Raw genomic sequence first — 26,599 nt, forward strand, 5'->3', positions numbered from 1 at the left:
CCAGCAAGTGTTCTGTCAAGTATTGAGACACTGGCCCCTACCAATCTACTTCAGTGTATGAGGTGAAACAGTGCTTCTTTGCGAAAACATGTTCAAAGGTTTCAGCATCACTTTTGCTAAATACTGTCTTCCATGCCTGTGCTTACTCTCTTCTGAATCTCCTCTCCTCCCCCTTTCTCGTTCTAATATTCAATATATCACGGGTGCTCCCATTAAGAGGGCACATCACATTATGCTCTTATGTAAATATCTGTTTGCCTACAGGTAAAATATACTAATAACTTGATAGTGGATTTTTTGTATTTCGCCAGCGCAACACTACATTTTATAATTTGTGCACGTTTTCTACAGTTTCTTTCTTTTTAGGTCGAGCTTCAGCGGCAGCTCGCATGTGCTTCTCGCTCTGCAAAGCATGCAGTAGTAGAGTATGGGAGACAAGCTGCTCTCACTCACCACCCATATTTTTCATTGGCTTCTGTCTTTGTCCTTCGTAAATTCTGCCTTCTGATTGATTATGAGGCTTGTTAGTCCCGTCTTATTATGGCATTTTGTCATTTCTACCCTCCCATGGCTATTGCCCCCTTTACTGTGAGTGTTACACTGTACCGTATGTGTTATTTAGAGCACTATTTTCCCCCTCCCCCACCCACACTCCTGCTGTCCATGCCTTCTCGCCCCCTGTGCCCCCCCAGCAGCCCGCCCGTTTTCAATGCAATAGGTCTCGCGTAAATGCAAGTCCTATTGCATTGCAAATGCTTGTTTTTTATTACAGTTGGCTTTAGTTCTGTTTGAGTGATGGAGTTTATCACTTTGCACTTGTATGCTTCTTTAAATGTTGTGCTTAAATATTTAAAATTAATTCCTCAGTTTCCCTTTCTGCCAGAAACAGGGTGTATTGGGAAACTGTTTTAGGAGTGAAAGACCAGCACCATTTGCTACTTACAAATGTTGCCTGACAAACGCCTCACATACCTTGAAAAGTGGGTGGGAATGCAGGCTGGCAACTGTACGGCAGAGAGTGGAGAAAATTTGAACTGTTACTGGTTGGTTGAAAATGGAAGCCAGTAACAGGGGAAAGTGTCTGGCATGAAAAAAACGGGTGACATGCTGCAGGCTGAAGAAGAAGCCCTGTCTGGCAGCAATGAATGACGTACATTCACGAGGCATGCACAACAATTCACATATGTGCTAGGCATAGCGGAAATTAAGCCATGCGCCCTTTGAACTGTGATGACATCACAGACTTGACCTCTGAGCATCACAGCATCCTGAAGGAAGTGACCCGATTAGGGCCACCGGGTCAATTACGACCACCTCTTAGCCTTCTAAACAAGTGAAGAGTCAGTCAGACAGCAAAGAATATAAAAAATAATTTATTAGTAAAATACACTGCAGTGGAGCCCAATCCGATCAGCTCCCGGATATGACTGTCGAGGGGACTGGTTCCCCAACACTTGGTAACGCATATTCATTCTTCTGACACCCCCCAACCATGCACCCAGTGGAAAGTTACCGACCTGAGCCCTACATGAACAAAGAAGACACAGAAGGATGGGCTGCCACCTGCACGGTGGGTACACACTATCACTGTCTCAAGGGTGCCTTGCGGCGCGTGGCTCCTCCTAACGATTCAGAAAAGGGGGTGGTGATGAACAGAGTGTCTGAATTAAGCAGACCACTCTTACCCAGTCCAAAGATCAGGGCTTGATCCATCACCGTTATTTATCTCACTGCCCCATCCCAGCTCAGAACCTGGCTATATGCAAATTAGTCTGTCCCTGGCCCAGTGCATCATGGGAACAGGGCAGACCAAACTACCAAGCCAATTCTTCACCAGAAAGGAGACAAGCTACCGGGGACCGGTTTCTGGCATTTCAGCCTCTTCGGCCCGGCTTGCTTGAATCCTGATGGAGCAGTGAGAAAGGGACTCATGTCTGAGTATACCCTGCCACACCTATAGTGGCCAAAAACGATTCAGAAAAGGGGGTGGTGATGAACAGAGTGTCTGAATTAAGCAGACCACTCTTACCCAGTCCAAAGATCAGGGCTTGATCCATCACCGTTATTTATCTCACTGCCCCATCCCAGCTCAGAACCTGGCTATATGCAAATTAGTCTGTCCCTGGCCCAGTGCATCATGGGAACAGGGCAGACCAAACTACCAAGCCAATTCTTCACCAGAAAGGAGACAAGCTACCGGGGACCGGTTTCTGGCATTTCAGCCTCTTCGGCCCGGCTTGCTTGAATCCTGATGGAGCAGTGAGAAAGGGACTCATGTCTGAGTATACCCTGCCACACCTATAGTGGCCAAAAACGATTCAGAAAAGGGGGTGGTGATGAACAGAGTGTCTGAATTAAGCAGACCACTCTTACCCAGTCCAAAGATCAGGGCTTGATCCATCACCGTTATTTATCTCACTGCCCCATCCCAGCTCAGAACCTGGCTATATGCAAATTAGTCTGTCCCTGGCCCAGTGCATCATGGGAACAGGGCAGACCAAACTACCAAGCCAATTCTTCACCAGAAAGGAGACAAGCTACCGGGGACCGGTTTCTGGCATTTCAGCCTCTTCGGCCCGGCTTGCTTGAATCCTGATGGAGCAGTGAGAAAGGGACTCATGTCCGAGTATACCCTGCCACACCTATAGTGGCCAAAAACGATTCAGAAAAGGGGGTGGTGATGAACAGAGTGTCTGAATTAAGCAGACCACTCTTACCCAGTCCAAAGATCAGGGCTTGATCCATCACCGTTATTTATCTCACTGCCCCATCCCAGCTCAGAACCTGGCTATATGCAAATTAGTCTGTCCCTGGCCCAGTGCATCATGGGAACAGGGCAGACCAAACTACCAAGCCAATTCTTCACCAGAAAGGAGACAAGCTACCGGGGACCGGTTTCTGGCATTTCAGCCTCTTCGGCCCGGCTTGCTTGAATCCTGATGGAGCAGTGAGAAAGGGACTCATGTCTGAGTATACCCTGCCACACCTATAGTGGCCAAAAACGATTCAGAAAAGGGGGTGGTGATGAACAGAGTGTCTGAATTAAGCAGACCACTCTTACCCAGTCCAAAGATCAGGGCTTGATCCAGGCACTCTGTTCATCACCACCCCCTTTTCTGAATCCTCCTAACGTAGGAGCAGGGCTACGAAGAAGGATCAGCTTGCAGAGACAGAATGGCCTATTCATTAGTGAGGCGAAATCCAACCATGAACACGAAAGAAACAAATAGCTGAACACAGTCTTTTGCTGAGGCAAGAAATACAGATCAGTCGCCACCTCGCGTGCCCTTCAAACTGCAAAATTGAGCCTCAAATGCTAACCTAAGCTTGCATTATAAAGACAGCTTGGTGGGGTACATTTTAAGCCTACCAGTTCCTGCTAATGATAGCCTTCTAAATGCTAACATAACATAACGTAAAATCAATCCATGTAGGTACATAAATGGCCAAATTCTCACAATCCCCATCCATATTTGCTGGTTAAGATTTATGGGGAGAGAATGAGTGAAAACTACAGAAAGCTAACAGAGGCCTGAGATCTAAGGTTTAGATTCTGTTCCAGCAGCTGCTTGCCTGACCCTTTACCCCAGGGGTAACAAAGGAAGTGGGGTGCGATTGGCAAGGCAGGTAGAAGCTGCAACCCTTGGAGGCCTCTTACCTCCTTGGATATTGGCAAATGAAAGCGGTGACATGTGGGTGGCAGATGTGGGGAGGGGAGAAGCAGCTTTTGATAGGAAAACTGTGGGGATGGGGTTGTGGAGGGGGTAGGGGTGGGGTAGGTGAGTGAAAGGGAGTGTAGAGCTCCAGAAAGGCAGAGGATGGGCAAGACAGCTGTGGCCAGGAGAGGGTGGAAAGGCATTTGTGAAAAGATAGTGCAAAGGGCAAAGAATAGCAAGGTGCAGGAAAAAGGCCAGTGACAGGTGATATGTGGAGGCGATTGCGGTCACAGTGAAAGAAAGGGGCTGAAGTGAACATTGGGACTGGTAAAAGGCCGAGCAGTTTACCAAGATAGGCCATCACGAGAGGGAAAGAGTAGTATTAAGAGGAAGTGAGTAGAAAGAGCAGTGAGAGAGAAGTAGGAAGGAGCTTTGGGGTACGGTGGGCCACATGTAAGGGGAAAAAGAAACGGTGCCAAATAAAATGGCTCTAACTGAAACGATCATTGCGAAATGGCACAAGGACTTGTAGTGATAGCACCAAGAAGCAGGACAATCCTGCAGTTCTAAGATAACAAGTGTAGATGTTAGCAGCGTGTTTCACACAGGAATGAAAGCAGCAGTGTTTTATCCTGTGAAGAAGATGACGTAAAGGACAATTCCATCACAACGAAGATGACCCATAACCCATTGTTTGTAGGTACTATAGGATGGACACACCGGGAAGCATGGCCATAGCTAGGAGCAGTCCTGGAGAGATTTTATTACTAATTTTATTTGAACCAAGCAAGGGGTATTCCACTGAAAAAATGTTTTTAGGTCAAGCCTGGGCAGCGCATGCGCTGCTCTGCGAGGCATGCTGTATTCAGGTAGGGTCTTCAAGCTCACTCTAAGCCCATATTTTTCATTGGCTTGTGTCATTGTCCACTGTAAAATGTGGCTGTTCATTGGTCAATAGGCTTAGTAGTCCATACATAGTACTGCCTTGTCTCATTTTGTATCCTCCCATGGCGACACCCTCTGTTACAATTATTGTAACTCAGTAGCCTTTAATTACAGCCGATGAGCACTATTTTTTCAATTAGCTATAGGTCTCACATTTGCGAGAATTTAAGCTATTGGAATGGTAAATTTTATTTATCTTTTAAAAAAAAAAAACATAAATAAAAGGCATTGCCATTTACAATGCCAATAGCTGAAACTCTCGTGAACGCGAGACCTATTGCATTGCAAATTCTTGTTTGCACATAGCACCTAGTAAGGCACTGATTGTGACCCGATGTCATGTGCATAGATTTGCAAACAGTAATTAGTAGAAATTCAGTGCATACTGTTAATGCACTTACATTTTGACAATAGTGTTATTCACACACCGATAATACCTATCTGTTGGTGCACAAACAGGTTGCAAATTTTCAATGGAGATGATTTCTCTCGCACTCTGAAAAATGAAATGAAATTGAAAAACATTTGTATAGCACAATATTTACCCTGAGGCATCCCAGCACTGCAGACGAACGTGGAAAAAAAGGGAGAACAGATGTTTAGAGAGGTTTGTTGAATAGCATGGTTTTTGGCGTTTTGCGGAAGGGTAGGAGATTGGGCTCTGACTGCATGCCTAGGGGGAGGGCGTTTCAAAGTTTGGCTGAGTTGTAGGAAAAGGAGCGTCCTCCACATATCGCTCTCTTTATTTTGGGGAGCAAGGCGAGAGAGGAGGAGACTAATTGGAGCTGTCTGTTAGGTTGTTGGGGGCAATCAGCGATTGGCTGACTGCCAGGCCACTCTTCAAGAGTGCCTTGTGGGCAATGCACAGGTCCTTGAATTGGATTCTCTCCCTGACCGGTAGCCAGTTTAGGCTCCTTAGTCCTAGGTTTGCTGAGTGTCGATGAGGGGTCTGGAGGAGTGTGCGGGCTGCACAGTTTTGAATAATCTGAAGCTTGCGGGTGGTGGATTGGGGGCCCCCTAGATATAGGGCGTTCCCCTAGTCCAGGCGTAACAGAATAAGGCCCTGGACCATAATTGTTCTTGCATGAAATGGGAGAAGGGGGAGTATTTTACATAGCAACCTAAGTAATCCATAGCAAGAGGCCAAGAGTTTTGCTGCTTGATGGCTAAAATAAGGGAGTGGTCCAGCCAGATGCCAAGGCTTTTAATCTGGTTTTCGGTGCTGGGGCGAGGCCAAGGCAATTTGACCAGTGTAATTCCGAGTTGAAAGAGGGAGTGTTTCCTAAGAGCAATAGCTCGGTATTGTCCCCATTGACTTTTAAACAGGAGAGTGCCATCAAGTTGGCAACCTCCTCTAGCCAACTTCTTAGGTTGCTTGGTGTCTTGTCTGGCTAGTTTAAGGCCACCACAAGCTGAGTATCATCGGCATAGGTGATGATTTGTATGCTGAATGGGCGGACGATCTCAGCTTATGGCTCATATAAATATTGAACAGTGTGGGGCTCAGGGAGGAGCCCTGAGGTACATCACAATTTTGCGACATACTGGTGGAAACAACATCGCCTTCAAAAACCTGGAAGGAGCGGTCGGTGTGAGAAGTTAGCCTGGCATATGATGTCCACTAGTTCTAGTGAGCACCTTGCACCAGTCTAATCGTCCCTTATTGGTGATGGTTGTAAAGTCAACCTTATAGAAAGCTATCCTAGTGGTTGCATGAACCAGCAGTCTTCAGGCTAAGACTTCAGTAGGTGAGTTAAGCAAGTTATTGTACCATATATAATCCCTTGAATACCAAATGAAAGGACACCACACAAGGTATATATCAAATATATATGTATTTAATCTAAACACAACCCCTCTGCACTCTTTATGAGGTCAGAGGTAAAAATACAATACAAGTCACACAGTAAATACACAATAGGTTGCACAGTATACATTATGCCCTAGGGGCCTCACTAACCATATACTAAGAAAGTGGTATAAGTACCATGTGAGAGTTAGAAAGCAGGCCTAGGGCCTGTAGAATCGCTGGGGCTACACTAAACGACCAGTTGTTAGGAAGTTGGAGACCCACGGGAGCCACGTGCAGTGTCTAAACACAGGCGCGGGTTCCCATTGACTTTCCATGGTGTTCGTAAAAGTTACAAAGTAAAGATTAAGGACACTTCCGGATGGACTTGGATGGAACCCTTTTAAACTAGGACACTTGGAGAGTCAATACCCACGGGAGCACCGGAGTACTTGAGTTACCTCACCCAGGGAAGCCGGGTGCATAGGTGTCTTTTCGTGTCGGGTTTCGTCGTCGTTTTCTATGGAGAGCTGCAAAGAAGTGCTGCAGGCGACCAGAAGAAAAGTGTTTGGATGGATCCAAGGGTGGATCGGAGATGAAAAGAACCTGAAAGCAGAGGGGACAGAGTCTGGGTCACTAGCCAGTGACGAGGAAGAAACCAGGAAGGAACCAGGCGATGGTGGGTGCTTTGCTGGTGAAGATTGTGAGCTTGTCTCTTCGGCCACGAGGTCCAGGAGGCATCAACAATGACCAGGAGCTGGATTCGAGCTGCCCCACAATGGATCTAGATGACTGCGGCAACGGTATCCGGATTGGATCCAACAAGCCTTGGTAACTGCAACCGTTGCAGGATGTCAAGATTGGCTCTGTTGCAGACCAGCAAGGTTTGTAGCACTTCTCCTTTTGGGGGAAGCTGTAGCAAGCCTAAAGCAACTAGGAAAGTAAAGTAGTTTCAAGATGGCATCTTCGGTGGGCTCACTAGCCAACAGGCAAGCAGCCAGGAAGATGCGTCAAGCATAAATGTGAAGGTGGAGCCCACGGGACACTCGCAGAGTGTGAGGTCCTGGGCTTCAGTGCAAATGATGCTCGGGACTGGAGCTTCTCGTACCCCAATGCACAACTTACTGAGGCTTCAGGAAAGGAGTGCAGTTAGCAAAATGCAGGATGTCCAAGATGTCTGGTCCCACATCTCTCGTGTCCGCCACGGGTCTCAGCTTTGCTGTGGATGTTTTTTGGGGTCAGAGAAGTCTGGAAGTTAAGGTCTTGAGTCACAGAGTCATCGGGTTCCAGCGGGAGACTTGAAACTGCAGACTGGCAAAGTTGCTGACGGTGCCTGTTTGAACAGGGTGGTCACTCCTTGACCACAAGGGAGATGTCTTCCGTCTTCCAGTCAGAATAGAATGTCGAAGGTCCAAGAGTTCTGTATTAAAGTTTCTTTCCAGGATAATCTGAAGTCCTGGGGACACAGTTCCTATACTTATTCTAAGGATGGGGCTGGATTACCTGCCTAGGTCCCTCATGTGGGTGGACCTGATAAGGGGGTGGTTACACCCCTTTCCCTTTGTCCAGTTTCGCACCAGAGCTGGGGCTGGAGTGCCCCAGCAACTGGTTTGAACCTGGCTATGCATGGAACACCTTGTGTGCCCCAGGCAGTGTCTAGATGCATTCACTGAATGCAGCCCTACCTGCCCCAATACACTAAACCCCTGTCTGGGGAGGTGCCAGCACCTCCCTGGACAGGCAACCTAATGTCCATGCCTCCCCTGCCAGAGTTTCATTCAGCAGCAGGAGGTCAGACTCGAGTCTGTGGCAGCAGCATCCATTTTGTGATGCTGAGGCTCTGTTTAACTTTAACCAGGTAAAGCGGTAACATACATGTCTTTTCTCTCTAGAAGGGTGGAATTCTGGTGGGGGGGTAGTATTCCAAAGTGTTTGACACCTTACACAACATGTTTTCATAGATCCAAACCAAAGTTAGCATTAACCACGAGGATTTTAATGCACTTAAGAGTATATGGTATGGCTATATCATAGAACAGCTATAAGGAGATGGTTCCCAAAGCTGCAGAGGGGCTCAGCTCATGCCAGAGCACCCTCTCACATAAAACCAAGCACTCTGCCTCCAGGATTGTCGAAGCCTACCATAGGAGTGGCTTATAGGTGTACATGTGTCTATATGTAAAGGTAGATATAGGTATACTATATCTAAGTAAGGGGTGATTATACCACCTTACCCAGGCTGTGTGAACAGACCTGTGGTGTCAGTTTGGAAGGCAAACCAGGGGAGTCACAATACATGCGCAGCCCCTGTTAGGCCTAGGGTGCACCTATGCCCTGGTTACCTATGGTACACTATACAGGGGCTCACAAGGGTGATCCAGTACCCAATCTGGTATGCACCTAAAGTGCATGGTATCAATTTAGAGAGAGAACAGCTGGGCTGTGGGTCTGATTAGCAGACCCACAGCCACATTAAAGTCGAAAAACTAGAGTATCACAGCAAAAAGTGGGGGTAACCATAGGAAGCAGACCCTACTCTCCTACAGTCGGCTAAAAATGATCTTAACCGGTTGATGGCGCTGTCTGATACTCACAAGCTCATAATTCTGTGAATCAGTATCTCATGGTTTACAGTGTCAAATGCGGCACTTAGGTCGAGAAGGATAATTGCCGCAGAGCCTCCTTAGTCGAGGATTTTCCTGGCCTCCTTGGTTACTGCGAGGAGGGCGGTTTCGGTTCCATGTTGGGGACGGAAACTAGTTTGTGAGAGATCAAGTAGGTGGTTAGTTTCTAGGAACTCTACCAGTACTGAATTTACATGTTTTTCTAAGATCTTACTAAACCATGGAAGAAGGGAAATAGGCCGATATTGCTACGGTTGTCTTGACCTAGCCTGACTTCTTCAAGAGAGCCTTGATCATAGCACGTTTCCGGGGGGGGAGGGGAAAAATGGGAAATGGAGGCGTTAAGCAGGTCAAGGGTGGTAAGAAGGATATTTCCTATGACCGGTACCAGGGCTCATGGGGGTGCAGGGTCTAGGGGGGAGCCAGATTTCACCCGGTGCATGATGGGATCTAAAGTGGTAAGGTCAAGAGTGGGGAGGGTATCCAGGTCGGCTGGAGATCCAGATCATGGGCTTGTAATGGCAAGTGGCAACCAAGGCTGGTCCGGACTGAGTTGGGGAAAAGGTGGAGTATATTTTTTATATTTTCTGGTGTAAGAATTCCACCAGATTGTTGCAGTGGGATTGGGCATCGATCGGGTTAGGTTGTTTCTGAGGCAGTTTAAGGAGAGTTTTGGCAATCCAATAGATTTCCTTTTGGGGAGTTAGCGGCTGCCTTGATTTTGCCGTCATAAAAGTCGCTTGAGAGGCTTTGAATTCGTCTTACTAACTTTCTTATTGCCTCCCTATAAACGGATTTACCAGTGGTGGAATAGTCACGTCTCCATTTCTTCTCTATCCTTTTACAATGCCGTTTAAGTTTCCATAATTTAGGGAATACCAAGGGGAAGTTTTGGCTGTACATCTTGTTTGAGAGCACTTTATGGGGAGCACAGCCTCTAGGGAACTCTGGATTTAATGATTACATTTCTCATTTGCTGAGATAGGGTTAGGGTTGCTAGTTGGTTTTGTGGCTTCAAAGGGATCCATTGTTCCAAGGGAAGCTCGGACCAGTTATGTTCCCTATGTGAAACCGTGTTAGTGGGGAGGGGGTTCGGAGATGTCCCAGGACAGAGGGATCAGGAAGTGATCGGACCAGGGGACCTGGGATGGCACTCCTGTTATAAGTTTTGTGCAAATGCTAAAAACAGGGTCAAGTAGATGGCCTTTAGTGTGAGTGGGTTCAAACAGTTTCTGTTTTAGTTGAAGTGCAGAAAGGCTAACAATCAGTTCCTTAGTGGTGTGGTCAAAGGTATCGTCTAGGTGGAGATTAAGATCCCTTAATACTGTAAAATTGGAAGGCATTCAGGCTAGATTCACTATGGTTGGAGGGAGGGTATTAAAGAATTGGCCTAAGGCCCTGTGTGGGCGGTAGATAAGTAACCCAGAGAAGGTACTCGTGGAGGAGAAATCAATGGCGAAAAAGAGACTCTCGCAGTATGGTACCTAGTCTGGGAAAATGCGACATTTATAGTGGTCCTCAAAAATGATTGCTAGGCCTCCGCCTCTACCCTTTTTGTGGTCTTCTCATTGTATGAGGTATCCGTGGGGGAGAGCTTGAATGCGGTCTGGCTCTGACTCTGCATTGAGGCACGTTTCTGTCAGGAAGAGAGCATCATGTTTGAGTTCTTCTAGTAACAGGGCAATTTCGGTGGTATGCTTAAGGAGTGATCTGCAGTTCAGCAGGAACATGCTTAGGTGGACATGATTGGCAGAGGGGCAGCGTGTCTTAATGGTTGGTTGGAAATGAAACCCACAGTGTGGGCATATTTTAGGCTCAGCTGCAACATTCCATGAGTGTCAGCAACTGTCATATGGTGTTCCTCTAAGGTCTTGGAGGGAGTGAGGGCTATAAGACCTAAGATGCAGCTGAAAACGGGCAGGGGTTGTGGCCCCTGGGACCATCCGGCCTGAAACGGGCGCAGACAGGCTTGCCTTTGACGCACCATCGACGCGCCGCTGGCGCGCCTGCTGTGTGCATCCGCTGCGTGAAGAGACTGGCATGTGAGTTAAGTATCCCTGTGAGGCTCCGCCCCTTCTGGTCTCGTGCCCGGAGGTGAGGGAAGTGAATTTTATCAGAAACAACAAAAGAGTACCAATTATGAAAGACTGATTTAAAGCTAAAATTAGGAGCTAGAAAGTTAAGGAGTTAATGACCGCCACCGTCGGGTGAAGGATATGTGTTACACCAAATATAAACAAGGTGAAATAGACCAGACCTCAGTGAGGAAAAAGAACCCTCAGGCACCAACTAAATAGATTGGTTGCCAATTGTCTTCATTGGGTCCTTAGTGTGAATACGTGAAAGAACTACGTTGTCAAAAAAGGAAGAAGAAAGTGCTCAGTTAAAAAGAGTATGGACTACACCCCAGACTAGAATTTTAATGTAGGGGTAGCTCTGACTCTGTTAAAAGCAATCGTGCAAAGTCGGACATATGTAAGGTTGAGTTAGTTAGAACCAAGTATCCTAAGGGGTCGACATGTTTCTTGCAAGAGCCTAACGTCAGCTCAGCATTCATCAGGACCAAATGAACCCTCGCCTTATGTTACGCGCTCACTATGGCGACATAGACATAAGAGGCGGGGTGTCAAAGTTTATTTAAAAGAATATTTAAAATTACAAACTTATCTGTAAATTCATACACGCAGACTTCCGTGCAGAATCCCTGTCACAGTAGAGGGATGATCAATCTGAAACAATAAATCATTACTTGTGATTCTTTCGGCAGTCTCATTAAATAACTCCTCATTGGCTAGTTTCAGAAAGATAGCCTGAGCTAAATACATTTCATTGAACCCCCGTAATATCCATAAATTAAATTTTTAATTAACATTTGTAATTGTTGAACATATCCGAAATATCAACGGGGAATAAACAATTGGGGGATAACATTAGTCCCAATTTAATGAACTGCTACACCATTTTGTGTCAATCTGAATAAGAACGCTAAATATTTATAGTTTATAGTTTTGTTGGTAAAGCTTTACCCGTTTTATGGGAAACCTTCACGAGCCCAACATAAATTATAATGTAACCGGGCCCTCGAATCTTACTCCAATTTGAGAGTGCCTGTTAAAACCAACTCGAAGTTAAAAACATCTCCAGCATGGAAAACTCAAAACGCCATGTCAGACCCACTTACTTTATATTGGTATGAGAATTATCCCTTAGGTCCGTGGCAGAGGAAACCTTCACGTTTAGAAAATCTACAAATACAACAGAGAAAGAATGGTTTGTCAATCGCCCTGTGTACAGCATTAATCTCTCTGGATACGGGTGTTCGATATGTCACCGCGCTGCCAAAATGTCCTGCATATCCTTTTTTAGAGTTCACTTACTTGCATCTAAACGACTCCCCGTAGGAACACCTAATCCGTTCACATCCACGGCCTGTAGACACTGGGCCCGTGAAAGCGTGTTGATTATATGAACGTACAACCGGCGTTCCTTACGTAAGGAGCACGTGACTGCTGAACTAGGAACGTCTATGTCTTAAAGGGCCAGTCAGTTAATAGCATTAAAGCGCCCTTCATTTGCAGAGTTCAAGACGTAAAAAGCTTTATTGCTGCCTCTCACATGTGATCACACCTTCAAGAATAAAGAAACTCACGCTTGTGGGTGGGAACTAATGTGTGTCATAATTGGTTGTTTGTTGTAGGAAATGTCACTTGTAACAAATACCTTCGTAATTTACCAACCACTTGCAGTCTCTAAAATATGGTCACTCCTTCAAAAATGAAATGAACTTGTTAGTGGGGATTTCAGCATGTATCGTGGTGGGTGATCTTTTTTGTTTTTTTAAAAAGGTCATTTGTCGAGGGTGTTCTCGTAGTTTGTCAGACTTTTGCAGTAACAGTAAGCAATGACAAGGAGAGAGGTACTTAATTGTTCTCCACTTAGTGTTAAACACTTGAACTATATCTATTATATCACACAGAAATTGGGGCAGTTCACCTGTCACTGGATGTATTTTCAGGACTGGACAATCTATCGTCGCATCACAGAACTCCATGGTATGTCATCATATAACCCATGCAAATGTGTGGATAAGCGATAGATCCATCTTTGTTCCTTCTCAAAGATGGTATTTTCCCGACCATGTTGTATTTGTTCTATAATTGTCCATTTGATGTCATTGGGACAATGTCCATGGTCAAGAAAATGGGTGGTTAATTTTGTCGTTCCTTTGCGACATCGTACATTACTGCGGTGTTCGCAGATGCGTAACTTTATTTTGCGTGTAGTCATCCCCACGTATTTGAGGTTACAGGGACATGTAAATTAAGTAGATGACATTTGAAGAATTACAATTTGTATGACCCCTCAAGTACCAGAGTTTTCCTGCTTCCAGGTTCAATGTTTTGGTAGCAGTCGTCAAATGGCACACGCTACAGCCACCACATGGGTGATGGCCAACTACTGGAGGTAAACCCCAGGCATTAAGAACACTGGTGTCATGTACTTGGTCTGTGTTTTTTGGACGCGTATGTACAAGTGCATCTTGTAGACTTCTCTCTCTTTTATACGAAAACAACGGTTTCTGCCACTCACGTCCATTGCTATTCAGAATTTGCCAATGCTTGCCGATGCAGCGACTTACAGCATTTGAAATGTTGCTGTAAGTAGTCACACAGGTCAATGGGGTTTCAGTTTCTGACTCCTTGGCGTAATCTTCCAATAGGGCCTCTCGATTTTGATTACGGGCCCTCTTGCAATTCTGTTTTTAAAAAAATTTAGGATAACCTCTACTACATAGCTTGTATGTGAGATTTTGAGCTTGTTTCTTAAAATCTTTCACATCACATCACTACAATTCTTACGGATACGTAGGTACTGGCCAAACGGCAAATTAGTCCGTAAAGGACGAGGGTGAAAACTCAAAAAATGTAACAAGTTATTTTTGCTCGTGGGCTTGTAGTAGGTTTTGATGGTCAAATGATCTCCTACTCTGGTGATGGTCACATCCAAGAACACAATGGATTCCGGATGGTACTGATGAGTAAATTTCAAGTGAGGGTCACACGTATTGACCCAATCAAAAAAGGCCAAGAGACTTTCCTCAGACCCATGCCATATTAAAAGCACATCATCAATGTACCTCTGCCACAGGAAAACATTGAGAGCGTAGGGGTTCGTTGCTGCTAGGATGTGAGTTTTCTCAAAATTGAAAACGTACAACCCTGCTATACTTGGGGCAAAAGTACTGCCCATGGATGTCCCTGTCTTGTGAAGGTAGATTTTATCTTGGTATTGAAAAAAATTCCTTTTGAGGGCTAATGTGGCACAATCGATGACAAAGCTGCGGGAAGTTGTATAATCCCACTGTTCCTGGTCTAAAACATCAGCCAATACCTTCAGAGTGGCATCCTGCGGTATGCAGGTATACAAACTCTCTATGTCTAGAGAGACTAGAAAGCATGGTTCTTCAGGCATTTGGATGTTTAAAAGCATAGATAGTAAGCTTTTTGTGTCCTTAATGTAGGTACTGGTTGCCTGAATTAATGGCTTGAAAAAGAAGTCACAATACTTAGAAAGTGGCTCCAATAAGGAGCCGATACCCGAAACAATAAAAGTACGGTATCCTTCCTTCGGAAGTCGTCAAAAAGTCTGCTTCCTGCTTACTGATGTAACCATCCCATTCCGCTGTCATTACAAGTTTGAATATTTCATCTTTCAAAAACGAAGAGGGGTCTTGGTCCAGGACCTGGTAATTGCTAGTGTCATCCAGGAGACGTCGGCATTCCTGGTCATATGCCATAGAGTCTTGGATAACAATGCCACCGCCCTTGTCAGCGCTTTTGATCACTATATTAGAATTATTGGCAAGGGAATCAATGCCTTTGTATTGGTTTGCCGTCAGATTTTTGTACGGTCTTGGTTCTTCCATTGTTTCTACTTTGTGGAACACCGCCTGTTCAAAGGCTATTAGTTCTGCCGGCATCTGATGTGCAAGGGGTGTAAAAGTAGACTTTTTTCTGAAAGGAAGTGAATTTTAGCCTGGTACTCCCTCCACTTAAGCGGGGAAACCCGTGGTGGACTGTGGAGCAGTGCGACTTGTAGCGAGAGCAGGGAACAGAGGGCGAGTACAAGTTAAAAAGACTGTTTTTCTTTGTTATAAAATCAGGTAAAAACACATAAAAACCTTTACAATGGATTCTATTCCCAATATGATTGCCCTTGTGTCAGCGTGTGTCCGTGCGCAAAGAGATTGGCATGTGAGTTAAGTATCCCTGTGGGGCTCCACCCCCTCCGGTCTCTTGCCCGGAAGTGAGGGAAGTGAATTTTAGCCGGGTACTCCTTCCACTCAAGCGGAAAAACCCATGATGGACCCGGTAGCAGTGCGACTTGTAGCATGAACAGGGGACAGAGGATGAGTACAAGTTAAAAAGACTTTTTCTTTGTTATAAAATCAGGTAAAAACATAGAAAAACCTTTACAATGGTTTCTACTCCCAATATGCTTGCCTTTGTGTCAGCGCGCGTCCGCTGCACGAAGGGACTGGCATGTGAGTTAAGTGTCCCTGTATGGCTCCGCCCCCTCCGGTCTCTTGATCAGAAGTGAGGGAAGTGGACAGAGGGTGAGTACAAGTTAAAAAGACTGTTTTTCTTTGTTATAAAATCAGGTAAAAAGACATAAAAACCTTTACAATGGGTTCTACTCCCATTATGCCTGCATTTGTGTCAGCTCGTATCACTCTGATACACAAAGTAGGGCTGTCAAGCATTTATTTAAAGGTTAATTGAATTTAAAGAAAGGAAGTAACTAGGGTGTCCTAAACAACTTAACTTAAGGAACACCTTAATTTAAAAAGAGATCTTGCAGTAAAAGTATGATGAAGTCTGTTAATAACTCATTAACATACTGAACAGTTTCACCTCAGTGCATCAGATTATCAGTGCATTGAGAAGTATTTTTTCTAAGTGATAGTTTTCAAACATGAATTGAGAAAAATTCATTCTTGGTGTATGTAGAGGCAAGTCAGGTGTCATGTCCACTTTTTAAGGGCCAGGATTTCTGTTATACATGAACAGCAAATGGTTTATTAAATCAAACACAGGGAAAGGATTTGTACTGCACACACACTGAAGTCATGTATTTTGAGGTCCACATATGTGATAATGAAGAAAAAGGAGGGAAGGTGAAATAAAATAATTACCTAGGATCACACAGTTTGGTTAAGCGGAGAAGCTGGGATTAATCACAAGGTTTTGGTTTCATATTGTACAATTCAGACACTAGAGGCATGCACCTATTACAAACCACACCCAGCCGCCACCTTGCTAGTATCAATGCGGTCCTTGGTCACATCACAGACTAAATTTGTGGCCCTTAGGAAAGTTTTTGTGAGTACCCATGCTCTACCATAACATATTTCATTGTTTACACCCATACCGAAGTAAAGGGGAAAGCAGACCTTCCCACTGAAAAACTGAATTGAAATTTGAACTTTGATATAAAAACATTGGGCCCAATTCACGAAAAAACTCATAAAAGCAGGGGCAGAGATTTGCATCTCTGTCTGAGCATGCAATTATGTTTTTTTTCACATTATCAAGCATTCTCAGAAGTACGCCTAGAAAGCTGTGCCAGGCACAGGTTTTCAAGGGTACTTCTGGGAACTTTATCTAGCTAGTCATAAAATGTCCTGTTCTCTATCTAGCTAGTCATAAAATGTCCTGTTCTCTATGTGCAGATTTCAGCAAAGAGGAAAGAGGAGAACTCCAAATATGGAGAATGGAGCCTCCTGTGCAAATCCATAATTCTTTTATCTGCAGGGAAAAACATTATCCCCTCAGAAAAAGTTCTTCCAATGCACCACCACGAGATTTGGAGGCCCTTCATTCATTTTTTCATTATGGAAGAGAAATTACTTCAGACATTAGTCTGGATTACAATCTCAGACCATTTCTAGGTAGTGAAGGGGTCAGAGATGAGATTTGAGAACGCTCACCAATGTACATTTTCTGTCATTTCCAACCTTTCAGGGCAAACCACACCTTGGAACTCCCCACCTTTGATTGGGCTTACAAGTGTTGGTTTCTCTGCACTTATAGTGGAGATGTCTGAACTTGAAATCTAATTTATGCTCACCGGAAATCCGAGTGCGGGTTCCTGGCAAGCATAAGAAATATAGCTACATTCAATCCCATCCTTGCAATTACGATCGAATTTACCTTTGTGGTATGGGACCATCTATACTTTGCAACATCATTTACTCTAAAACTTGTGTGTAAAAATATGCTCCAGTTTAGCCATTTCAGAAACGACCTAACCTGTTTGTCTTATTATTTCCAGCTATGATGGTGATGTGTTAGATGACCCAGAGCTACAAAGTGTGCTTCTGGAACTGTGTGTCGAACTTGAAAGTTACATTAAAGAACACAGCGCAACTGTGGTGAGTCACTTATTTCAAACTCATCCCCTACAAAATCTTTGCTATCCATCCCATGGTATTTGTTTACAGTGAAAAGGTAATACAGCAGTAGAGTGTCATCACATTGCTCACATGCTTTGTGGATTCCTGGGGGTAGCGTGGAGGGTTGCACTGGCACACAGCATACATATTTGCTACTTTTTTAGGACATTGCATTTTCAAAAGCGCATACACTTAACCTGAAAATTCTCTGGTCCAGGAGCTCATGGCACTTATTTCACAGTTGATATTTGCAACCAATAAAAGAGGTTGTGCATAAAATTAGCCTCTGTGCCTTTAATAAAAATCTGGGTATGCTGCCCACCAGACTGTGAAAAATGGACATTTGTTCTAGGAAAATCTCACTTCTCGCAAAGCCTATTTGTGGAGAGGATTGGGTACAAATATTAGGCAAAAAGGGGACAGGGCAGAATCCTCTCCTGTTTTTTGTTTGCCGGTAAAGAGGAAATCAGCTAACACTGGAAACCTGCTTGTGTTTCTGGCTGCCCAAGCATACTTAGGAGCAGATTTACTAACACTGTGGGGCAGATTTACAAGCCCCTTGCATTCTTTTTGCGCCGAAGTTGCGTCACTTTTTGCGTAAAAATGCTGCCCATTTACAACATGACGCATCTAGGGAGGTGCGACACTTTGTAAAGCCCTGCGTCACATTATACCTATGTCAGGTATAGTGTATGCAGGATGGGCGTTCCAACACAAAAAAGTCTCATAGAAGTGACGCAATGAAAACTGCAAGAGTTCACTTCGCCACTTCTAGGACGCCACTGTGTCAAATTTTTAAGCCTACTTGAAGCATGCGTAAGGAGTGACGCAGTACAATGAGGATAGGCATCCCCCTGCATCGCTGGAGTTGCGTCGTGCTTGCGACATGACTCCTGCAATGCGTGACTTTTGCTTCAACAGATGCAACAGAATTTCTGACACATCTGTCAATCCTTGCGTCATGGTATTTACAATATGGCGCATCCATTGTGGCGCAGGAAAATGACGCATCTTCACAAATGCGTCACTTTCTTGTAAATCTACCCCTAAGTACCTGGTTTTCAATACAAAAGTGAAGCAAACTGGTGCAAAGTGTTTTTTTGGGTTTACTTTCCAAAATAAATCCTGATTTGAGTTGGAAAGTAGCACTAAAGTAACTCAAAGTGGTGTATTGTGCGACTTTGCACTACTTTGTGATAACTTGTGTCAAGGGGGGATTCCATGGCAGTTACATGTATGTTTCTATGTAACAACCATGGATTTTAATGCCACGTCCCTTCTACTTAAAAGGTAGATGGAACTTTGCACCAAAAGTTAAAATCTCATTGAGGCAAGGTAACGTTTGGGAAAGGATTTATTTTCTCAAAACCTTTCCAACTTTGCTGAAATGCATAACAGTTCTCATTCACTGAGGACAGTAAATCATAAACACAAAATATCTTCACCAATGTGTGGGAACACAGAAGAGCTTTTATAGAAAGGCATATCTCTTTTTCAAAAATCTAAAAAATCTATCTGCACCAACTATTTATTAAGTGCCAAATTTCGAATGAAAAATGAATCATAAAAAAATCAAGCGGGTTATTTTTAGCTACTTTATGAGTTTTCCAGAAGATAGGCAGAAGGATTCCAGTAATAGATTACTGGACCACCCTAAGGTACAAATAAATCAAGAGCAATAGAATGCACTATTGCACTGCAGTGACAAGTGGCCACAGTTTATTTTCTCATTTGGTGAAACTTCAATCTTCTAATGCATTATTGGAACAGGAAATAACACAGCTGAATAAAAAGGACAAATGGCAAGCAGAACTACTACTAGTAAGTGACTAGTAAGTGACCTCAATATCTGGGAAGTTGGGATGAACCTACCTTCTGTATTGGTCTTGCATCTTTGTGATAGACTGGCATCACTTTAAAATGACCTTTCTCCACTTGGATTGGGTTTCTCCTATAAGAATGATTAAAAAATCACAGTCCTTTAGCTAATTTTTGGATGCTTTTCAATAGCCACTGGTTTTGCCGCTGTTGTCTTCAATTCTCAAGACCATTGGTGGACTACCTGATTGTTTTTGGTTGGATTTAATTGAGGTACACCGAAATTCATCCTGATTCTTACTTGAGAAGAATGTCCCTTTTTCTTCAGGCTGTGTGAAGATTTATGGAGGATTTAGTTAGGTTCTATTGCGGGGAAGAGGTCTTGTTACCTGTGGCGGAATCTACTAGCCCTTTCTAAGATAAATTCTGTCACCTAGACTGCAGTCCATGCACTACCCTTCAGTATCAGGTGTGTGTGTGTGTGTGTGATTTTTTTGTGTTTGGCATGGTGAGTTTAAAAAATGTAGATGACCCAGAGATGTCCATCTTCAGGTAGCAGTGCATTGTAGTTTCCCCAGAACGACCTACTCATTTTTACTGATTGACATCAAATTACTAATGCACACTATGATAAGATCTGACCAATTGGCATCTGCCACTCTTGGTTATAAAGACCAGAAAGAAGTCTAGAAAAGTGTGGTCTGCTCTGGTTGGCTGAAGGACTCATATCTGTTCTTGCTAGCGACAGTACTTTTATTGTGCTCCCTACTTACCTTAAGGACGAGGTGTGCTTCCCCTGCCCCGTTCCACCACGGCTTCCTGTGCCGATTGAGTGGAGGGCAGGGCACCATCTTTGTGGGAGTCCCGGATCCCGGTGGGACTGTAGGCTGTGGTCTAGCTGGGGGAGGGATTCTTCCATAAAACCCACATGCTATCCCAGACGTGCAGCAGACGCGCACAGCGGACGCGCGGCAGCGGGCGCGTCGAAGGCGCGCCAAAGGCAAGCCTGTCTGCGCCCGTCCACGTCCTGGGAGCGTCCAGTGCCAGCCATGCTGCACATGCCCCGGTTGAAGCTCTGGGCGGTAAGAGTGTGTATAATCGTGAGGAACCTATGTTGCTGAATGTTTCGGAATGTAAAGGAGGTATGCAATGGGAATTTCTGCATTGCCTCTCTAAAACTTGCCCCTCTTGTAAATTCTGCCTCCAACCAAGGCGTATAGACCCACCCAACCCCCTGCTGTGAGCGAGACCAGGATTCAGGCGGCACTTATTAACTCCCGCTCCATGGTTAACCATGCATCTGATATTTATGAACTTCTCTCGGATGCTAAATTAGATGTTTTATTTATAACAGAGACGTGGCTCAATGATTCTTGTGCCCCTGTGGTTGAGCATGCTATTCCCAGGGGCTACAAAATCGTTCCAGCCTACCAGGAAACTGGACGAGTAGGTGGAATTTTAGTTGTGTTCAGGAAAGCATGGTCTTTTTCCAGCGAGGTCTCTGGCGAGTTGGGGGGAGGGTGAGGCCTTTTACTTCACTTTTATTTTATCTCCTCGTTTCACGCTGGGAGGCACGTTGGCCCTCCCGGAGCTTTTTTGAAAGCTCTGGACGATGTCATCATTGCTCGCGCCCTCCGCTTCTCCAAGTTTTTACTTTGGGGGGATTTTAATATTCACCTGGACGCCCCAGAATCCCCTGATTCCAAGGCTCTCCTCGTCTCATTCAATCTGGCTCAGCTGACCCAGTGGGTCAAGATGCCGTCGCATTCGGGGAGGCACTTACTGGACTTGGTCTGCACTAATTTTGATTTGTCTACTAGGGAACCTGAACAAGTTACCTGGTCTGATCATTATCTGATCAGGTTCTTGTGGTCTATTGGGAAGTCTCCGCGCACTTCTGCCTTACACCCTGGCACCCGCCCTCAGAAGATTGATCTTCCAGCGTTCTCTGAGGCTTTGCTTCAGGCCGGCCAGCACCTGCCCTTGATCTTCAAGGGGCGGTGGATAGCTTTGATTCCTGGATAAGCCGTGGGGTTAGCTCCACTGCCAAACTAGTTCCCAATAGTAAACAGCGCTATCCACCATCAAAGCTTGGTTTTCAAATGCTCTGAAGGAGTTGAAACTGGGATGTAAAAAATTGGAGTACTGCTGGCGTCGTGAAATGCTGCCCCTTCACTAAGTCCACACTCTGTATAGCTCAGAGGGATTATTACACTGCTATTAGGAAAGCGAAAAGTAATTACTATGCAGGGTGAATTACCAGGGCCAACAACAATAGCAAGGAGATTTTTTCTATTGTTAAGAGCTTTCTGTCGCCCTGTGCGGAGCAAAGGACCCTGCCAGTCTCCCCACAATGGTGCGAGGAGTTGTCTTCCTTTTTTATCGAGAAGATAACTAAGATTCAGGACAGCTTGGGAATTTTTTCCAGGAAGAGAAGAGTGCTCCTCTGGTGTCCCCTCTGATTTCTAGCCTACCTAACCCCTGTTCAATCAACTCCTGCCCGTAGCTGAGTCTGACATCATAGCCATTCTTAAATCTCTGAAGTCGGGCTCGCCCACAGATCCGTGCCCGGCTCAAGTATTAGCTGGGGTAGCTGAGGTGGTTTGCTCAGAGGTAGCTGAAATTATTAATGTATCCCTTCAGACCGCCACTGTTCCTGTGCGTTGGAAGTAGGCTAAACTCTTACCCCTTCTTAAAAAAATCTGCTTTCCATCCCTCTGATCCATCAAACTATTGTCCCATCTCTCTTCTGCCAGTCTTGGGTAAAGTTTGTGAGAAGGTGGTTTTCCGGCAGCATGAGGCCTTCGTGGAAAAATCTAGTGCTCTTCACCATGCTCAATCTCGGTTCAGTACCTCCGCTGGTGTAGATGACGGAGGCAATCATGGAGTGCCTGGATGGAGGCGGCAGGGCATCTCTGATTTTGCTGGACCTCTCTACCGTCTTCGATACGGTACCTCACCAGCTACTTCTTGCCAGGTTGTCAACTATTGGCATCGCTGGTCCTGCATTGGATTGGATAAAGTCCTTCCTGGACGATCGTACCCAGCAGGTCTGGATGCGTTCCTTCTCGTCCTCCGTTAGGAAACTTTCAGCAGGGGTGCCTCAGGGCTCCACGTTGAGCCCTCTGCTTTTCAACATATATCTGACCCCCTTGATTTTTTTAGCAGAGGAGCTGGGAGCTAAAATTATAGCCTACGCGAACGACATCCAGCTGCTATTTACCTGGAAGGACTCTGATCTGGACACCAATGCCGCACAGATTTGCCTCTCATCTGTATTCCACTAGCTTGCACATGCCCAACTTAAGTGCAATGAGGATAAGTCGGAGGTACTCCTGTATGGCCGGTTCCCCCCTGCCTTCAGAGAATCTTTGTGGCCGCCAAACTTCCCGTGCCCTAGCTCAGCGGTTGTTTGCTTCCTAGGGAGGCTAAAGAAATGCTAGCGCGCACCATCATCCTTTCCCGCCTCGATTATGCAAATGCTTTGTTCATTGTCTTTCCTGGTTATTTGGTTAAGAAGCTTCAAATCATACAGAATGCCGTAGCGAGACTCCTGTTTGACATCCCTAGGAGATCTAGTGTTCAGCAGCATCTGCAGGATCTGTATTGGCCACCTGTGGTCCAACGGGTGCAATTTAAGGCCCTTATCTTATCTCACAGGGACGTTCATGGCCAAGGGCCTGCGTACCTTAGGAGGTGCTTTGCTTTGTATACGCCCAGTCGTCCCCTGCGATCTGCCACCCAACCCGGTTGGTTATCCCGCGGTTTTGCAGGTCTCGCTTGGGGGGCCTGTCCCTTTCTGTTAAAGTAGCAGTTGCCTGGAATGCCCTCCCCATATACTTACAGCATATACAGGATTTTTGTCTTTTTAAAAAAAAATTAAACACTCATCTTTTTAATCAGCTCATTTAATCTTTCCTGCCCTCTCTTCCACAGTCCACTCACGCGCCAGGACATTATAGAGTATTAGAGCGCGATATAAGTCTTTTTATAACATAACATAACATTTGCACCTGGCAACAGTATTAATTATGCCTTTGTGTCCTGACAGTTTCTTGAGTATTAGATAAGTACTGACCCTTAGGGATGAGTATCGGGTAAGACTTTGGACTTTGGTAGAACTCCGCAGGAAAAGGAAGGGTAAAAGCTTTCAGCACTCTGTTGTTAATCTTCAGAAGAAGAATTATCCTAGACATACCTTTTGCATTCCCAAATCTCCTGTTCATGATTTAAGAAGAGAAAATGGTCACAATACGCCATATACAAGCTATAATTGTCCAGAATAGCTAACTGACTTCAATAGGATTTAGCCAGAGAGCCACAAGGGCCTGTAACCCAGCAAACCAGAACCGAATATTCACTAAAGGAACAGACAGTATCAGATGAGACAATGAGTATCGACTCTGCATGGCAAACTGTTTCCTCATTCTTTGGTCATCCCCTGAGTATTAGAGTTATGATCCAGAGTGCAGCAAGGAAGTGTCCTCAAATACATTAAGTACATCTTTCTGACTTCTGGGGCTCCATATCAGCCTCAAACACACAATGCTAGTCCTTTGTGTATGGCACTGTTTTTATGCCATACATTTGAAAGTCTGACCCGTCTATGTATTTCGTTAAAATTCTCCACAAGCGCATTGATTTTTGGTACATTTGTGTGGAGATCATGCAGTCTATTCTGTAATCATACGCAGACATTATGTTTTTCCCCCTGTCAGTAAATTATCTCCTTGGGAAACAACATGAAAAGACATCTTAAATAAGAGCTCTGAATACCACGGAGATGGGGAGCTGAAGTGATACTCATGACAACAGAATGAAGTTGCAGGCGGTTCATGGGACCACAGGTTTTGAGCAGCACAATTGTAACCATTTTCAAGGAGACATAATCCATGCTCTTGATTCACAACCTGGTTGGCACTTCTTGGAGGGCCCTGAGAAACACTCAACAGAGATACGTTTTAGAAATTACCATCTTTTGTGTGGTATGTTTAGCCTTGACTGTTTTTGATGACTGTACAATGGTGTGAACGTTGCTCCTGCTAACCAGTAGTAAAATGCCTGTGCTCCCGCTATTAACATGATGAAATTGGCATACTCCTAATTGGCATATTTTACTTCCCTATAAGACCCTAGTATATGAACAGTACACCCAGAGCCTGTAAGTTAAATGACACAGAATGCATTGTGAAATCCACTACAGTGACAGTGTACACATGACTGTAGGACTGCCACATGTAGGCTGGTTGTGCAGTTTTAAACTGTAAATTCGACCTTTTGACTAGTCACAGCTCTTTATTATAAATACAAAATGTGCCCCCGCCTCCCAAGTAGGCCTTACTGTCTAGAAGGAAGAGTGCCTGGCATTTAGGAGTAGGATATGTAAAAGATCTATGCTGAACGTATCCTTACATTAAAAAGGCCCTAAAAACTATTTATTATGACAGGGTTAGTTGCTTCATAGAAAAGCATAGGGATGTAATGTACATTTAATAATGCTGTATTTGGCTAGAAAGCACTTAAAAATGTAATTCTTCTAATTTTTGAAATACTTATTTCAAGCCCAATTTAATGGTGTGTTTGGGATCACAACAGGATTGTAATACATTTTTTTTTTTAGAAAAGATGCCTTTAGAAAGTTACCTTTTCCCTGTATAAAGACTCTGGATCCCTATTTGCATGAGCCCAACTGTCACCTGGTAGCTGAATAGCTCCCTCAATGAGTGTGAACTTTCTCCCATAGCTGAGATTGAGATAAGAGCATTTGGTGTGGGGAGGTGTTCTGTTCCTTTGGCAGGATTATCATCTAGGTTGTGCCCCAGAACTTAATGAACTTAGAAGAGGCCTACCCTGTCACAGGCAAATGTTATCTGACAATTGGGCATGACTCCATTTTTCCAGTCCAGCCAGGCAGGCTCCAATCCCAGTGGAAGAGGAACTGCCCCCAGAACTGGTTTAGAGTGACCACAGAGGAGAGGTTGCTTATTTCCCTAATCACACATCAGGGATGAGCACGCAGGCTCTGCACAATGGGAGAAGGGTTTCACGATCTTTGATTTAGGCAGCGAAGGGCATTGTGGAATTGTTTGCAGTAGGGCACACAGGAAGTGCTCCAAAAGGTGATGTACCTGGGAACCTTTATCTATTTGGTTAGGGAGAAGAAAGGGGCCCCCTCAATCACAGGTTGATGCTTAGCATAAATGTAGCACCCACAGTAACCTCCTCAGAACACTTTCTGGACCTGTGGAAGAACAGAAGAGGACTGGACTTCTAGTCCATGGCCTGAAGTGACCTGAGAATAACCTAGAAGACTAAGACAAGCTTGACCTGATCTCCATCTTGTATCTAGGACAAGTAAGTTGACTCCAAAGGTCAGAAGGCTGACCTCCTGCTCAAGCTACTAGGAAACAAAAAGCTACAAATGGCCTTTTCTGAAACTGCCCAGCTGACTAGTTATATCTAAACCTACCTTGAACCCTGCTGCTGGCCTCTGCTAGAGTGAGTCTTGATCCCCAAATGCTGACCCCAAGGTCTTTTACCCTTGGATGGTTTAAAAGTTTACTCCTTAACGCCCCGCCCGCGGACATTTTGGTATGCCTTCAAGACTTTAAAGTCAAAGAGACAATACTCACCAAAGTGAGTTCTCTTCATCCTATCTCCTACAAGGGGCACAACCCAATTATTTATCAAGACCTCCCTCTGATTACTTTGCAGCGCCGGCGACAATTCCACCCCATGACGGAACATATGAGACAGAAGGGTATTCAATATGCCTGGGGCCACCCATTCCGGCTTATATTTCGTCTTGATGGCAAGCTACACCAGCTGCACTCCCTTGTAGACTCCTGTCACCTCCTGGGACTGGCACTTCCGGGTGAAGACGAAGACGGCGCATCGGGGCCTGAGGTCACACCCTCGGGGTGGCAACGTCAGCGGCACCGCAGACGGTTTCGGAAGCCAGACAAAGCGGACATCGCCAAGAATCAACGGGACGCTCTGGATCTGGCCTCGGAGGCCCTTATGGAGGAGGACTAGTTGGATGAAGGGTAGCGTGTTCCCCGATGGACTCTGCTCTGGCCTTTTCTGCAGTGGCGGACGGTGGGAGGGGCCGTGACCCCCTCTGTTGGTCGCAATTCGTGCCCACAACGACGACCTCCTGGTTTGCCCAGGATGGCAGACAATGTTCTTTGATGTACTCATTTCCCCTGTTTTTTCCTTTCCTGTTGTTGTTGATTCTCTTATGGAGTCTATGCCTTTTTGGGGTTTTTGTTTTGGGTCTGGGTTCCCTCGTTCACCTTTTTCTTTAGTTTTT

General features: G+C 45.1%; 1 protein-coding gene across 1 annotated transcript in view; it reads left to right on the forward strand.

The window, feature by feature from the left end:
• LOC144766744 (uncharacterized) overlaps positions 1-26,599 on the forward strand; it is a 604,477-nt gene that overhangs the window by 218,869 nt on the left and 359,009 nt on the right. The window contains exon 6 of the mRNA XM_078650492.1: positions 17,349-17,448. Coding sequence (XP_078506618.1) covers positions 17,349-17,448 — 100 coding nt within the window. The remainder of the gene's footprint in view (positions 1-17,348; positions 17,449-26,599) is intronic.

This window comes from Lissotriton helveticus, chromosome 7 (genome assembly GCF_964261635.1).
Source record: "Lissotriton helveticus chromosome 7, aLisHel1.1, whole genome shotgun sequence".
Lineage (NCBI taxonomy): Eukaryota > Metazoa > Chordata > Amphibia > Caudata > Salamandridae > Lissotriton > Lissotriton helveticus.